The sequence below is a fragment of the Salmo salar genome, chromosome 02 (assembly GCF_965601325.2).
Source record: "Salmo salar chromosome 02, fSalSal1, whole genome shotgun sequence".
Lineage (NCBI taxonomy): Eukaryota > Metazoa > Chordata > Actinopteri > Salmoniformes > Salmonidae > Salmo > Salmo salar.
The window spans coordinates 58,700,623-58,717,701 of NC_138292.1; the positions used below are offsets into that span (position 1 = coordinate 58,700,623).

The window sequence follows — 17,079 nt, forward strand, 5'->3', positions numbered from 1 at the left end:
TAATGACAAACTTCAAACTGAGAAGGCGGCAGATGGCTTGGTGTGCCACTGCTTAGATGCAATAACGGACTTTATGGACCTCATGACCTCTTGATACCTCTCTACCGAGTGAGTCTCCACATAAGGCTGGCCCATGCAGACCAGGGGCTTTTCTCTGGACAGGGGCGGAGGTTAAAGATGGACTGCTAGATGAGATGAGAGAGGAGGATGGGGGCTGTAGGTGGTGGTGTGAGAGGACATTTGAGATCCAGGCTGCAGTAGAGGGCCTGGGCTTCCAGAGGTGGCTGGCCAGGGTGTCAGGGATGGGCTGGATCCCAGAGGCTGGATGGGGAGGGTGATGGAGAAACTCACCCTCCCTGTTGCCCCACCCAGACGGGGTTTCAACGTCAGTCAGACCACTTCCTGTGATCCTAGGTGAGTGCAGTTTCCTGAGTGTTCTGTTATTTTTTTTCACTGTAAGAAATGCATTGGTGGCTCAGTCCTCTAAATTACCATACATGCTTATGTGAAGTTAGCACTCACGTTTGTAATGCTGTTAGAATTTGGTTCAAACGGTTAGTCAGAAATGAGCATTATTGCAAACAAAACCTTCTGGTGGTATCTGAACAGCAGTTCGTCTTCCAGCATGGTCGACAGGAGATATGACGTCATCAGAACCGTCCTCTCAAGCCGAGCCTTCTGCACCTTGGGAAACAAGCAAGCTGTTGCCGTGGACTACCTGCCTGTCCTCCGCAGCATGTGCCAATCAGAGAGAACTCAGGAGCAGGGCCAAGGCAGGTGAGTCAATACACTGCATGAGAGCACCTTATTCATTTCTACTAAGAGAAAACAGTTATAATTTAAGAGATTGCTCAGATGACTTAAAGACCGATTTGTTGTATGAATGCTCTTTCTCCTAGGTTTCTGCATTACCTCAGCAGTATTCACCTGGGCCTCCCTAAGGCCACAGACTCCTTGCAGATGATTTCCCATGACCATTTAAGTCAGCAAGATCTGCAACAGTTCTGGCTCTACACTGCATTACAGGGAGGTTAATGCTATCATCTCCCTATGTTAATGGCTTGTGATTTAGTGAATGTAGCCCATATGGGTGTTCATGATAAAGTTTGCTGTACATTCATTCATGCTTATTACATTGAGTGAGAAGTTTCTAATGTATGCATTCAAAATGTATAACTGAAATATGAAATCCTATTTTTATATTTATGCATACAAATAACATGCATTTGTTACAATCTGGTTCAGTGAGTTGGTGTTTAAAACCAGTGGTATTTCAGGCTTTGAAGGCATTATAAACATTTGTCCATAAAGGTACAGATGCAGGTGGTCACATGTGACAAATCATGTCACTGTACACATTCAAGCCTGTTCTGCTTTACTATTGGCCCTGACAGAACATTTCTATTCATGGGAAAGTGAAGAACATGACATGTGGTGTCTATGAGGAGAGGCTTGAGTTCAGCTGCTGGGGCCTGAACTGACACCTCAAGTGCAATACCATCTGAGGCCACAGGTGGGAAGTGTTGTAGTATACATTTAAATATAAGCTAGTGTCAATTTCCATCAAGACTCCAATATGCAGGTCTCTCTCTCAGGTTAGCTCTTTGTGACCGTCGACCCCACCAGGTCACACATACTGTGTACACAGTCAACCAGTTTCAGTCCCTGGTGAAAATGGAGCGTGGAAATTGCCGCTGTAACATTAACTCGATTCACTAAGCAGCTCGTAAAACGCCACAGCCTGCAACATGGCGTCACACAGCTCCTCCCCCCCATCTGGAAGGAGTTCCTGTATTTCACCAACAGGTTGTGAGGGAATGTCACCCTCGGAATCTTCTGGGTCACTGACTCCGTCCGTCATCATCTGTTGCACCGCCTGGGCCCCGCTGGTGAGCGACTCGCCCACCATGAGGCCAAAACGGCGGCCGACGGCAGTGCGCATCATGTTGAGCACCTTGGGTGGAGCAGTAATGACAGGCTGGGTGTAGCAGGGCGAACAGCATCGCCTCCACTGTACGCATGTGAGCCATTACTGGGTTCAGGGCAGTGTTCTGAAGGGAGATGGACAGCTTTTCCACAACGAAGAAGTCAGCAGTGGGGAGGTGGGATACCACACTGGAAATCTGGTGATGTTATGGCACATAATGAGATGTGATTCAGTACAGGAGTTACACTATTTGGATATTACAGAGTCAATGATTATGCGTTAAACTGAAACCTAACCCTGAGACATAGATGTAGACTGACACTATAGGAGACTGCACAGTCATGTCTCAGGGCTAACCTACTTACCCAAATGCAAGAATACCTCGTCGGAAACATTCAACTTACGTCATCCAAGTAGGCAGAAGCCATGTAGGTTCCCTTCAGGAAGTTGTGGCAATCCTCATGTTTCCACTCCAACACGTTCATGCCACGATCCACGTGCGCCCAGGCTATTTTATTCACTCCACACACAATGGACACTATGGAATGTGCTTCCTGGAAGAAAGACAAAAGTGGATTAATACACATGTAATAACACTGACGTAGTATTTATGTGGTGACGTGACAGCGGGGACTGACCCTGTGGGCTGCCCAACTGTGCCATCAACATCCAGACCTCAAGGCCATCAGTCTAGCTAAATCATCTTACCTCTAGCCAGGTCCTTTCCACCTCTGGTCTGATGAACTTGGCTAGCTGGATCTTTACTTTTCTCCTTCTCCGGAGGGTTGAGGATGGAGTTGAAGACAATGACAGCACTTTTGTGTTTCAGAAGCAGCACATTTATGACGCTTTCGAGATTTTTAAAAAGTCAATTTCTAGTCCTGTATTCCACAATGTTGACAGACTTGCGTCCACAAAGGAGTTTGACAGCGGCGAGCTCCGACTCTGCCGCATTGTTGAGGAGCTGCAGAATGACATCTCGCTGCTCTGACGTGTAGTATGCGTCCAGCGACTTGTCATCATCGCAAAGAGTAGTAGATGAAGAGAGGGTGTCATTAAGGGTTTCAAAGCCTGCGACTGGGATCCGACTCCTCCAGCAGCACGTGCAGTTGAGATATCGGAATTGTAGTTTGGGGAGTGAGCTCTGGGGTTGGTAGAATAAGCCATACTGCCCTGCAAGAATAGAGGCGAAACACACAATAGGTGGCGGGTATAATTTGTGATACGTTCCAACAGGAATCTGTTCCAAAAACTTCGTAAAGTACAAGGTTTCCAACAAACAACGCATACAAAGTAGCATGATCAATTCACCTCGCTAACTAGCTGCCGAATGGGCATCAACTCACATGAATTAATAATTAAATAGCCACTCCCTACCTGGTATCAACTTTGTTTGCGTTGTTTTGTCGCCAACTTTGTTTTTGGAACAGTTTCATGTTGGAACGTTCCACAAATTACACCCACCCGCTAACAAATAGCACCTGAAAAAAATATAATTAAGAAGTTACGAGAAAATAAACGGCTTGAATAAAACATTTGTGCATACCTCTCCGGGCGATTAAAGACCCAAATCGCATTGCAACCCACAATGTAATCGTGGTTTTACAGGTAATGCATTCAAACTTTTGCCCTTTAGTTGTTCGCCGAACTCACGCCGATGCAGAAACAAGGATCATGCATACTTGGTTCCGAGGCACTTTATGTCCCCCTCTCTAGGTTCTTTAAGCTGCATTTGAAATCTGACGTTCATCTCAAGTGCAAACTGTCTTCGTTTTTATTAAGATATTTTATTTATTTATATTTCAATATGAATATGAATTAACTTTGGTGACATTGTCAAGACATTATATATTATCTCGATATATCTTGTGGGAATATATACCATACAATCAATTACAGTTGTTTTTCTTAGATATTACTATTCTTTCAGGCCTACTTGTCCGTTTATAAATTATGCGTAATATATGGCAATGCTTTTTTCACTTCCCCTGCTCATTGTTATTTGAATAGTGAGTGTTTGTGTGGAGAACAATAAATGTCATGTTGCTATGCCAGTGAGAAAGGGAAACGTCGGCCTGTGAGCGCGGTCAAGTGCAACAACTAAGAGAAAAATGTCCTGACAGCTGTTATAGAAGTAATACATTTGAAGTGAATGAAAAGGCATGGACTTAAGTAAAATAAACAATTCGTTTGTTGGGACTTGATTGACGCAGAAGAATAGCCGATTTAATTATGGCAAGTCCGGAGAGAAATAAGAAGATTCTGCTTGATATGGTGAAACAGCCCAGCAACGACTATTGTGCCGACTGTGGGGCCCCTGGTGAGTTATATTTAATAAAATACATGTTAAACCACGATTGATAGCCTCTAACATTTGCCATGTTTAGGTTACCATTGTGGCTAGGATATGGTACAGATAGGAACTGTAAAACAAAGGTTTAAAGTAGTAAAATATTGACGGACCCCCAAACAGACGCTATGTCTTCTATGTGACTATTTCATATTAATGATCGACTATTTCAGTGTGGTTGTCTATTGTTCATAGAATGTGGAGCATGAGCAAAAACCTAAGCCATGTAAGACATGTGAGTTATATTTGCATTTGCTTTTATTTCACTGGATTTCACTGCTGATTATGTACTTACTATGACTGTGATGTGGTTGTCCCACCTAGCTATCTTAAGATTAATGCACTAACTGTAAGTCACTCTAAATGACTAAAAAGGTAAAATGATTACAACCATGGCATGTTTTAAAGAACTTATTTTGGGGGAAGTTATAGTTAATTCAGACAATGATTACAATGGTTCCTCCTTTCCAGTAAATCTCTACAACTCATCAACCAACCTAGAAAAAACAACCATTCAAGGCATGACATACTACAAAGTCCAGTATCCAAACTATAGTAATGTGGTTCAAAGGTAAACAGGCTGCACATTTCAAGTGGCTGATTGATTGATACAGTATCATATTACTGCTATTCACAGAGCCAGACTGGGCCTCATACAAACTTGGTGTGTTTGTATGTGTGAACTGTTCGGGGACACATCGGGACTTGCCTGCCATCAGCCGGATAAAGTCCATACGTTTGGATTTCTGGGATGATTCCTTAGTAGAGGTACAGTTTAACATGTCACAATAGCCCAGTAGTGTACCAAGAACCTTTACACCTTGAAGGATGTACTCTCAAGAACACACAATAATAGTCACAATCCCTTTGACGTTGTCATGTTATAACATGCTTATTATGTTATGATTCTGTTATAACGTTCCTATTATGTTTCTAATTGTAGTTTATGAAGACAAGGGGTAACGCTGCAGCCAATGCGTTCTATGAGAAGTGTGTTCCGCCCTTCTACTACCGGCCACAGGAGAAGGACTGTGTGTGAGTGGGACTATATCAATGTCTTCATTCACTCACTCAATTTAAGGAAGTGTAAATTGTGATGACTTGACAGTTGTTCATTCACTGGAAGGATGTAGTATTATTTCAAGAGAAGAGGAAGAAATATATTGGTGTCCATTAGCCTACAATTGATTGAGTTGGCAAATACTGCATGGTTTGTGGTCGAAGTTGAGTCATATATTGAACACAAAAAGTTTGTATTTTTAAAATATTTGTTTTTTAATTTAAATCTTTAACCTTTTGGTTTCCTGACAGTGTTCTTAAAGATCAGTGGATACGTGCTAAGTATGAGAGGAGAGAATTCACAGGAGAGAATAACTCCCTCCCTTATAGTTCAGGTAAGTGCTAAATGTTGACAAGCCATGGATAAGTCCATTTATTTTATTCAAATTGTCAAGGAACACAAAACATTTCCATACATCTCTGTCTACAGAGCAAGGCATAGAAACAAACGTACCAAAATACTGTGTATGAAGAGACAAGGGATACTAACTAAATCAATGTTTTGTATTGGTTGGATCCCATTCAGGACTTTACGAAGGAATTCTATGGAAGAAAGGCAAGGACAACAAGCAGTTCCTGAAAAGGAGATTCCTGCTCTCTGAAACGGACTTCACCTTGAGATACTTCACCAAGGAGGATGTAAGTTGGTTGAAATGCAGAATACATTTCAGTTGAATGCATTCAGTTGTACAACTGACTAGGTATCCCCCATTCCCTTTAAGTAGCTTCTCTCCATCCTCTTGGATCAGATAACCCAGCTAACAAAATGTCGTCCTGGGGACGTGCCCAGAAGGCTTTGGAAAAGTCACAGGGAACATCCCCTGTTACTTAAAACAATGGGACTCCCTAAAACTTTCTCAGATCATTACCAATCCCATGAGGTATGATCCCAAACACCCAGAAAAGGCTACTCTCCTTGATGTTATCCTCACAAATAATCCTGACTGGCTGCTCAGTTAAATGACCTGTACTGATTTGTCATAGACGCTTGCTGAAAAACTTTAATGAGAAACCTTCCTTCATAACTATGATTACTCAGCTACACATGCCTCTCCCTAATGTCAATATGCCTTGTCTATTGCTGTTTTGGTTAGTGATTATTGTCTTATTTCACTGTAGAGCCTCCAGCCCTGCTCAATATGCCTTAGCTAGCCATTTTGTTCCACCCCTCCACACATGCGGTGACCTCACCTGGCTTAAATGTTGCCTCTAGAGACAAAACCTCTCTCATCGTCACTCAATACCTAGGTTTACCTCCACTGTACTCACATCCTACCATACCCTTGTCTGTACATTATGCCTTGAATCTATTATTCCCCGCCCAGAAATCTGCTCCTTTTACTCTCTGTTCTGAACGCACTAGACGACCAGTTCTTATAGCCTTTTCCTACTCCTCCTCTGTTCCTCTGGTGATGTAGAGGTTAACCCAGGCCCTGCAGCCCCCAGCATCACTCCCATTCCCCAGGCGCTCTCATTTGTTGACTTCTGTAATTGTAAAAGCCTTGGTTTCATGCATGTTAACATTAGAAGCCTCCTCCCTAAGTTTGTTTTATTCACTGCTTCAGCACACTCCGCCAACCCAGATGTCCTAGCCGTGTCTGAATCCTGGCTTAGGAAGGCCACCAAAAAGCCTGAAATTTCCATCCCTAACTATAACATTTTCCGACAAGATAGAACTGCCAAAGGGGGCGGAGTTGCAATCTACTGCAGAGATAGCCTGCAGAGTTCTGTCATACTATCCAGGTCTGTGCCCAAACAATTCGAGCTTCTACTTTTAAAAATCTACCTTTCCAGAAACAAGTCTCTCACCGTTGCCGCTTGTTATAGACCCTCTTCAACCCCCAGCTGTGCCCTGGACACCATATGTGAATTCATCGCCCCCCCATCTATCTTCAGAGTTCGTACTGTTAGGTGACCTAAACTGGGACATGCTTAACACCCAGGCCGTCCTACAATCTAAGCTAGATGCCCTCAATCTCACACAAATTATCAAGGAACCTACCAGGTACAACCCTGAATCTGTAACCATGGGCACCCTCTTAGACATCATCCTGACCAACTTGCCCTCTAAATACACCTCTACTGTCTTCAACCAGGATCTCAGCGATCACTGCCTCCTTGCCTGCATGCGTAATGGGTCCGCAGTCAAACGACCACCCCTCATCACTGTCAAACGCTCCCAAAAACACTTCAGCGAGCAGGCCTTTCTAATCGACCTGGCCCGGGTATACTGGAAGGATATTGACCTCATCCCGTCAGTAGAGAATGCCTGGTTGCTCTTCAAAAGTGCTTTCCTCAACATCTTAAATAAGCATGCCCCATTCAAAAAATGTAGAACTAAGAACAGATATAGCCCCCTGTTCACCCCAGACTTGACTGCCCTTGACCAGCACAAAAACATCCTGTGGCATTCTGCATTAGCATTGAATAGCCCCCGCAATATGCAACTTTTCAGGGAGTCAGGAACCAATATACTCAGTCAGTTAGAAAAGCTAAGGCTAGCTTTTTCAAACAGAGATTTGCATCCTGTAGCTCTAATTCCAACAAGTTTTGGGACACTGTAAAGTCCATGGAGAATAAGAGCACCTCCTCCCAGCTGCCCACTGCACTGAGGATAGGAAACACTGTCACCACTGATAAATCTACGATAATCGACAATTTCTGTAAGCATTTTTCTATGGCTGGCCATGCTTTCCACCTGGCTACCCCTACTCCGGCCAACATCTCAGCACCCCCTGAAGCAACTTGCCCAAGGCCCCCCCCCCCCCCGCTTCTCCTTCACCCAAATACAGCTGATGTTCTGAAAGAGCTGCAAAATCTGATTCCCTACAAATCAACTGGGCTAGACAATCTGGACCCTCTCTTTGTTGCAACCCCTATTGCTAGCCTATTCAACCTCTCTTTCGTATCGTCTGACATCCCCAAAGATTGGAAAGCTGCCGCAGTCATCCCCCTCTTCAAAGGGGGAGACACTCTAGACCCAAACTGTTATAGACCTATATACATCCCGCCCTGCCTTTCTAAAATCTTCGAAAGCCAAGTTAACAAACAGATCACCGACCATTTCGAATCCCACCGTACCTTCTCCACTATGCAATCTGGTTTCCGAGCTGGTCATGGATGCACCTCGGCCACGCTCAAGGTCCTAAATGATATCATAACCGCCATCGATAAAAGACAGTACTGTGCAGCCATCTTCATCGACCTGGCCAAGGCTTTCGACACTGTCAATCACTGCATTCTTATCGGCAGACTCAATAGCCTTGGCTTCTTAAATGACTGCCTCGCCTGGTTCACCAACTACTTCTCAGATAGAGTTCAGTGTGTCAAATCGGAGGGCCTGTTGTCCGGACCTCTGGCAGTCTCTATGGGGGTGCCACAGGGTTCAATTCTCGGGCCGACTCCTTTCTCTGTATATATCAATGATGTCGCTCTTGCTGCTGGTGATTCTCTGATCCACCTCTACGCAGACGACACCATTCTGTATACATCTGGCCCTTTTTTGGACACTGTGCTAACAAACCTCCAAACGAGCTTCAACGCCATACACTACTCCTTCCGTGGCCTCCATCTGCTTTTAAATGCTAGTAAAACTAAGTGCATGCTCTTCAACCGATTGCTGCCCGCACCCTCCCGCCCGACTAGCATCACTACTCTGGACGGTTCTGACTTAGAATATGTGGACAACTACAAATACCTAGGTGTCTGGTTAGACTGTAAACTCTTCTTTCAGACTCACATTAAGCATCTCCAATCCAAAATTAAATCTAGAATTGGCTTCCTATTTCACAACAAAGCCTCCTTCACTCATGCTGCCAAACATACCCTGGTAAAACTGACTATCCTACCGATCCTTGACTTCGGCGATGTCATTTACAAAATAGCCTCCAACACTCTACTCAGCAAACTGGATGTAGTCTGTCACAGTGCCATCCGTTTTGTCACCAAAGCCCCATATACTACCCACCACTGCGACCTGTATGCTCTCGTTGGCTGGCCCTAACTACATATTCGTCGCCAAACCCACTGGCTCCAGGTCATCTATAAGTCTTTGCTAGGTAAAGCCCCGCCTTATCTCAGCTCACTGGTCACCATAGCAACACCCACCCGTATCACGCTCTCCACCAGGTATATTTCACTGGTCATCCCCAAAGCCAACACTTCCTTTGGCCGCCTTTCCTTCCAGTTCTCTGCTGCTAATGACTAGAACAAATTGCAAAAATCACTGAAGCTGGAGTCTCCCTCTCTAACTTTAAGCATCAGCTCCCTCTCTAATCTCCCTCTCTAACTTTAAGCATCAGCTGTCAGAGCAGTTTACCAATCACTGTACCTGTACACAGCCAATCTGTAAATAGCACACCCAACTACCTCATCCCCATATTATTACTTACCTTCTTGCTCTTTTGCACCCCAGTATCTCTACTTGCACATCATCATCTGCACATCTATCACTCGTGTTAATGCTAATTTGTAATTATTTTGCCTCTATGGCCTATTTATTGCCTTACCTCCCTGCTCTTCTACATTTGTACACACTGTACATAGATTTTTCTATTGTGTTATTGACTGTACGTTTGTTTATGTGTAACTCTGTGTTGTTTTTGTCTCACTGCTTTGCTTTATCTTGGCCAGGTCACAGTTGTAAATAAGAACATGTTCTCAACTGGCCTACCTGGTTAAATAAAGGTGAAATAAAAACATTTACAAAATGGTCGGGCCTCTGTAAATTAGCATAGAATCTGCTTCATCCCCTCTGTCGAAGATGCTTGGACCTTTTTAAAAAATATTTTCAGTGGTATTGTTAACAAGCCTGCCCCCATAAATAAAATAATAATAAAAAACAGGTTCAGCCCCTGGTTCGACTGTGATCTGGCAGAGTTACTTCACCTGAAGAACACTATTTGACGAAAGGATCGGCACACAAATACTCAGGCTGACTGGCTGTTGTTCAGGCAAATGAGAAATAGTGCACTCAGGCTATACGGAAGGCCAAAGTCAGTTACTTTATGGAGCAGTTCTCGCTCTGTGGGTCTAACCCCAAGAAGTTCTGGGAAATGGTGAAAGACCTGGAGAATAAACCTTCCCCCTTACAGCTGCCCATGTCCCTTAATGTGGATGATGTGGTTATTACTGACAAGGAGCGAATGGCTGAGATCTTTAATCATCACTTAATTAAGTCAGGATTCCTATTTGACTCAGCCACGCCTCCTTTCCCGTCCAACACTTCCTCATCTCCCAGCCCTTCTAATGTGACTAGCCCTGATGCTCCTCCCTGTTTTTCCCCTTCCTCGCTACACAGCTTCTCCCTGCAGGCGGTCACTAAGTCTGACGTGCTAAAGGAGCTCCTTAAACTTGACCCCCAAAAAAACTTCTTGGTCAGATGGTTTACATCCTTTCTCTCTTTAAGGTTGCAGACCCTATCGTTGCCTAGCCTGTCTCTCCTCTCTGGGGAGGTTCCCAGAGCTTGGAAGGTAGCCACGCTGAAACCTTTATTTAAAAGGGGGAGATCAAGCTGATGCTAACTCTTATAGGCCAATTTCTACAGTATCTTGCCCTGTTTATCAAAAGTTTTGGAAAAACTTGTCATTAATCAACTGACTGGCTTTCAGGATGGCTATAGTATTCTCTCTGGTACGCAATCTGCTTTCCGCTCAGGTTATGGATGTGTCACTGCAACCATAAAGGTCCCAAATTATGTCATCACAGCTCTTAACTCTAAGCAGTGTTAAACTGCTATCTTTATTGACTTGGCCAAAGCTTTCGATACGGTAGACCATTCCATTCTTGTGGGTCGGCAAAGGTGTATTGGTGTCTCTGAGGGGTATTTGGTCTGGTTTGCTAACTACCTCTTTCAAAGAGTGCAATATGTAAAGTCAGAACATCTGCTGTTGCAGCAAACCTGTCACCCCAATGCTCGATCCCAAGCCTCACTCTTTTTCTCAATTTACATCAACAACATACCTCAGGCAATAGGCTCTTATCCACTTACAGTGCATTCGGAAAGTATTCAGACCCCTTTACTTTTTCAACATTTTGTTACGTTACAGCCATATCCCAAAATGGATTCAATTATTCCCCCCCCACCAATCTACACACAACACCCCATAATGACAAAGCAATAAATATATATATATTTTTTTGCTCAAATTTATAAAAAAATAAAATAAAAAATGGAATATCACATTTACATAAGTAATCAGACCCTTTACTCAGTACTTTGTTGAAGCACCTTTGGCAGCGATTACAGCCTCAAGTCTTCTTGGGTATGATGTTACAAACTTGGCACACCTGTATTTCGGGAGTTTCTCCCATTCTTCTCTGCAGAGCCATTCAAACTCTGTCAGATTGGTTTCATCAGACCAGAGAATCTTGTTTGTCATGGTCTGAGAGTCCTTTAGGTGCCTTTTGGCAAACTCCAAGTGGGCTGTCATGTGCCTTTTACTGAGGAGTGGCTTCTGTCTGGCCACTCTACCACAAAGGCCTGATTGGTGGAGTGCTGCAGAGATGGTTGTCCTTCTGGATGTTTCTTCCATATCCACAGATGAACTCTGGAGCTCTGTCAGAATGACCATCGGGCTCTTGGTCACCTCCCTGACCAAGGCCCTTCTCCCCGATTGCTCAGTTTGGCTGGGCGGCCAGCTCTAGGAAGAGTCTTAGTTATAGATTTTCAAAAATGTCTAAAAACCTGTTTTTGCTTTGTCATTATGGGGTATTGTGTGTAGATTGATAATGAAAAAAAATGGATTTAATCAATTTTAGAATAAGGCTGTCATGTAACAAATTGTGGAAAAAGGGAAGTGGTCTGAATACTTTCCGAATGCACTGCATCCACTTATATGCAGATGATACAGTCTTACATGGAACCCAAACAGGCTGCGCGCGTGCGCCATCGTGCAATAATGTATTTTGTCCCCCTACAACAAACGCGATCACGACACGCAGATTAAAATATCAAAACAAACTCTGAACCAATTACATTAATTTGGGAACAGGTCGAAAAGCATTAAACATTTATGGAAATTTAGTTAGTTAGCTTGCACTTGCTAGCTAATTTGTCCTATTTAGCTAGCTTGCTGTTTCTAGCTAAATTGTCCTGGGACATAAACATTGAGTTGTTATTTTACCTGAAATGCACAAGGTCCTCTACTCCTGCAATTAATCCACACATAAAACAGTCAACCAAATCGTTTCTAGTCATCTCTCCTCCTTCCAGGCTTTTTCATCTTTGAACTTATATGGTGATTGGCATCTAAACTTTCATAGTACTACTACACCGACCGGCAACACAGTTCGTCTTTCAATCACCCACGTGGGTATAACCAATGAGGAGATGGCACGTGGGTACCTGTTCTATAAACCAATGAGGAGATGGGAGAGGCAGGACTTGCAGCGCGATCTGCATCAGAAAAAGAAAGGAGTTCTATTTTAGCCCTTGGCATCGCAGATGCTCGTTGATGCGTGCGAGCAGTGTGGGTGCAATAATTGAATAACATAGATTCTAAATTTATTTTGCAACACTTGCGCACACGACGCGAGCGGTGTGGTCAGCCTATAATACTCAGCTGGCTCTTCCCCAGATTTTGTGTGTCGTGCTCTACAACAAAGCTTAGTGTCCAGCAATCTTTCTCTGCCCTTAAACTTGTTCTCAACACCTCCAAAACAAAGGTTATGTGGTTCGGTAGGAAGAATGTCTTACTGACACTGGTGGCTGCTTCTTGTGTTTAAAAGAAGTCTCTACCATTTCGCCCTTTGTGCTGTTGCCTGTGCCTAACAATGTTTGTGCCATGTTTTGTGCTGTTACCATGTTATGCTGCTGCCATGTTGTGTTTCTACCATGTTGTGTTGTTGTCATGATTTGTGCTGCTACCTTGTTGTGCTTCTGCCATGCTGTGTTGCTACCATGTTGTTGTCATGCTATGTTTTTGTCATGCTGTGTTGCTGCCATGTCGTGTTGTTGTCATGCTGCGTTGCTGCCATGTTGTGTTGTTGTTTTAGGTCTCTTTATGTAGTGTTGTGGTGTCTCATTTGTCGTGATTCGTTTTGTCCTTTTTAAAATTTTTATCCTAGCCCCCATCGCCGCAAGAGGCCTTTTCCTCTTGCTAGGCCGTCATTGTAAATAAGAATGCTGTTAATTGACTTACCTGGTTAAATAAATGTTAAATATAAAATACCTGAGAAGGGATCATTATAATGCTGCCTGTTGTGTATTATTGACCCTAGTCCAAGAAGCCCAAAGCAGTCATCTCTATGAAGGACCTCAATGCCGTGTTCCAGCCGGAAAAGATAGGCCACGCCCACGGGCTGCAAATCTCCTACCTGGAGGAAGAACGGACCAGAAACCTGTTTGTTTACCATGACAACAGCCAGGTAATAACCTATGACAAAACTCAATTGAAATGTTGTCATGAAGACGTCTAGAGATTTGAAGACTTGGGGTCAAATTTCTCTCTCCTACTTCTAGGAAATTGTGTCCTGTTTCAATGCGATACGGGCCACCCGGTTTGCTTACCTCAAGAAAGTCGACCCTAATGCCAAGGACAGTGACGTGAGTTCAAAGTAGAAGTCTTGTATCGCCGTAATTGACATGATATGTCACAGGTGACGTCATCCTTTCAAGGACTCCCTCTGTACAGATCTGTCTCCTTTCTATGTTTTTGTTTGTGCAGCTTGTACCTTTGATAACCAGAAGTAGCATTAAAGAAGGCTACATGGAGAAAACCGGCCCAACGGTTAGTAATCCAGCAAATTCATTGAACATAGTGAAGTTTTAAAGTGATATACACCGAGAGCATCAGAAACTCAACCTGTATGATGCTCAGCCAGGGCTGATTCTGTGCCTTCTGTGTCTGTTCTTAGCAATGGGAGCCATTCAAGAAGAGATGGTTCATCTTAAACTTAACGGACAGAAAGCTGTCCTACTTCAAAACTTCACTGGTAATGACAACAGAGAATATGCATAAGACATTTGTATTTGTGGAGAAGAATGTTGCGGTGTGTGTGTGTGTGTCTATTGCTGTGTATCCGTCCATAGGATGCCTTGGAACTGGGAGCTGTCTTCATCGGCACAGAGGGCCATGGCTACTCTGTGAGGGAGGGCCAGTCTAAGGGGAGCCGCAGTGGCAGGTGGAGGTTCGCGGTCACCTTGGAGACGCCAGACAGGCAGTTTGTCTTCCTGTGTGACCAGGAGCAGGACCAGAGGGAGTGGATAGAAGCCTTCAAACTAGTAATCTCCCAGCCTATGCTACCACAGCACTACAACAGTAAGAAGACCATTCACTGTTCACCATGTTTACAATATACCAGCAGCATGAGACTTACGATTATTGTTAAAGTGGTCAATGACAGAAAATTATACTTTTGAGTAGCTGAAATAAGTTTCTTTTTTATTATTGAAAATGTGTCTTTATTTGTTATTTCAGCTGAGGCAAACATGAGAAGGATGAAAAAATGAATGGTGTAAAAACCTGAGGAAAGGAAAACACGATTTACAGGAAGAAATGGCAATGTGTGGGGCTGGCTGCCTGTTTCAGAGAGCCTACCAGTGGCAGGGTGGAGGCTTCTCACAACAGGTGATCAATGAACTCTTCAATGGAGTCATGTTTATCGGAAAATGAGGAGAGGCTAAATGAACTCAGGCTAAAGAGGCTAAACGAACTGAAGAGCTGCCAATGTGGACCAGCACTGGTAATCATTGCAAATCACCATTATCCAGGGCACCTTGCAAACCAGTGACAGGACTGCCTATTATGAGATGGGAACTGATGGCATTGTCGGGGACATTGGGAATGTAATATATACTTTCTATTAACTAATGTGTATAAACACTGTGTATAAAACGTTAAGGACACCTGCTCTTTCCTTGACATAGACTGACCAGGTGAAAGCTATGATCCCTCATTGATGTCACTTGTTAAATCCACTTCAATCAGTGTCGATGAAGGGGAGGAGACAAGTTAAACAAGGATTTGTAAGCCAATGGAGACATGGATTGTGTATGTGTGCCATTCAGAGGGTGAATGGGTAAGACAGAATATTGAAGTGCCTTTGAACAGGATATGGTAGTAGGTGCCAGGCACACCAGTTTGTGTCAAGAACTGCAACGCTGCTGGGTTTTTCATGCTCAATAGTTTTACGTGTGTATCAAGAATGGTCCACCACCCAAAGGACATCCAGCCAACTTGACACAACTGTGGGAAGTCAACATGGGCCATGTTGGGCCTGCATCCCTGATACCTTGTAGAGGCCAAGACCCGATGAATTGAGGCTGTTCTGAGGGGTGTTCCTAATATTTTGTACACTCATTGTAAATAGAAAGCGAGAGAGTGCGATACAATACTTTAATGTATCTAGTAGAGTTTGTTTTAAGTATAACACAGTTATTTTATAATACAGTGATTTATTATCTTTGTGTTGATTGCAGCCTACTGTTATTTAAATTATTTTATATGTCCTTTCTGTGTCATTGTTACATATGCCAATAGCACATACCAGGAAAAGTGAGTTATTATTTATGTCCATATAGAGCACCTCTTGTGGCTCAAGAGGGAAAATATTCTTTAAGTTGTTATTATACCTGTGACACTGTGATAACTACAGTAGCCATTACTTTCTTTACGACAATGTATAGATGTACAAAGAGGCTGTTGTGGAAATTCTTACACAGGGACACTCAAAGTCAGTCTTAATATGAATCATTGTTTATTGTCAGCGTGCTGGAGAGGTTCCAACCAACTCAATGCACCATAGTACACATGTCAATCAGGAGCTCTACTGGGGCAGTCCCAGCAGTTATCTTATATACGGCTATACACATATAACATAATTCATTAATCATTAACGTTTCATTCATGTGACAGGCCAATACCTCACAAGGTATTGTTTTCAAAATAAGGTCTGGGCGTACTGCCAAATTGCAGCTGCTGATAGTGAGGATTCGTTCAGTCTGTCACTTGAATGAACACAGAAATTGGTTTATAGAACAGCACATGAATAGAACACAGAAATGAGTTATAAGAAAAGCACTAACATTAAAATTGCCATTACAAAGCCAGTCCCCACCTTTGCCAGGATGTTAAGGATGTTGCTGTGGATGGCCAGTCCACAAGAGCAACAGAACAGCCACCAACTCCCTGAGACAAATCAAATGCTCCTTTAGACCTGCATCCGGTGGTGCCTCACAGAGACTGGAGAACAGCCAGCAACACTGCCCCCCACACCACTCTCCATCACTTCTCTCCCAGGAACTGCATGCAGATACACTGAGCTATGCCCAAACCGTACGCAGTCAAAGAGGCCCAATGCAGATTTTGGAGCCACACAACCCCCCTCCTATGCTACCATACCAGGCCCACCTCAGCACAGCTCAACCAGACCCGGCCCACCACAGCACATCTGTTACACCCTGATCTGTTCCCACTACAACTTCTCTCCCAGACTAGTTTTGGTTACCCTCCCTACTCCCATCCTCAGGACAGGCCTGAGACACTCCTGCCCCCCATGGAAGCCCCAACCCTGCAACAGGAGCCACACCAAGGCCTCGTGTGCACACCCAGAATGCAGCACTGGCAGCCACTCCAGTCCTCTGTAGCAGCTCCACTCCTTTGGTGGGAGCGTCATCTGGGTGGACTGAGCTCTGTCAACACTGCTCTCCCAGTTCCCGGCCCAGCCGCTGCATGTAGTGACTTGAGGGACGACTGCCAAATCCTCAGTTTGTTCTGCTCTCACGTGGTTGCCAGGGGCCTTG

General features: G+C 43.9%; 1 protein-coding gene and 1 pseudogene across 2 annotated transcripts; one reads left to right on the forward strand and one right to left on the reverse strand.

The window, feature by feature from the left end:
• Positions 1-1,184: 1,184 nt before the first annotated feature.
• LOC106587269 (transcription elongation factor, mitochondrial-like) lies at positions 1,185-3,567 on the reverse strand (annotated as a pseudogene). Its single transcript, XR_014381560.1, has 4 exons — positions 3,474-3,567; positions 2,636-3,100; positions 2,332-2,481; positions 1,185-2,123 (listed from the first exon to the last, which is right to left on the reverse strand). The product of XR_014381560.1 is annotated as a transcription elongation factor, mitochondrial-like (transcript).
• On the forward strand, positions 3,544-15,786 carry LOC106587261 (arf-GAP with dual PH domain-containing protein 2). The gene is made up of 11 exons (XM_014175501.3): positions 3,544-4,247; positions 4,915-5,045; positions 5,221-5,312; positions 5,589-5,671; positions 5,863-5,975; positions 13,557-13,703; positions 13,798-13,881; positions 14,003-14,065; positions 14,193-14,270; positions 14,368-14,596; positions 14,756-15,786. Exons 1-11 carry the CDS (start codon positions 4,160-4,162, stop codon positions 14,785-14,787), a joined length of 1,140 nt encoding a protein of 379 aa, XP_014030976.1. The 5' UTR covers positions 3,544-4,159; the 3' UTR covers positions 14,788-15,786.
• Positions 15,787-17,079: the final 1,293 nt, after the last annotated feature.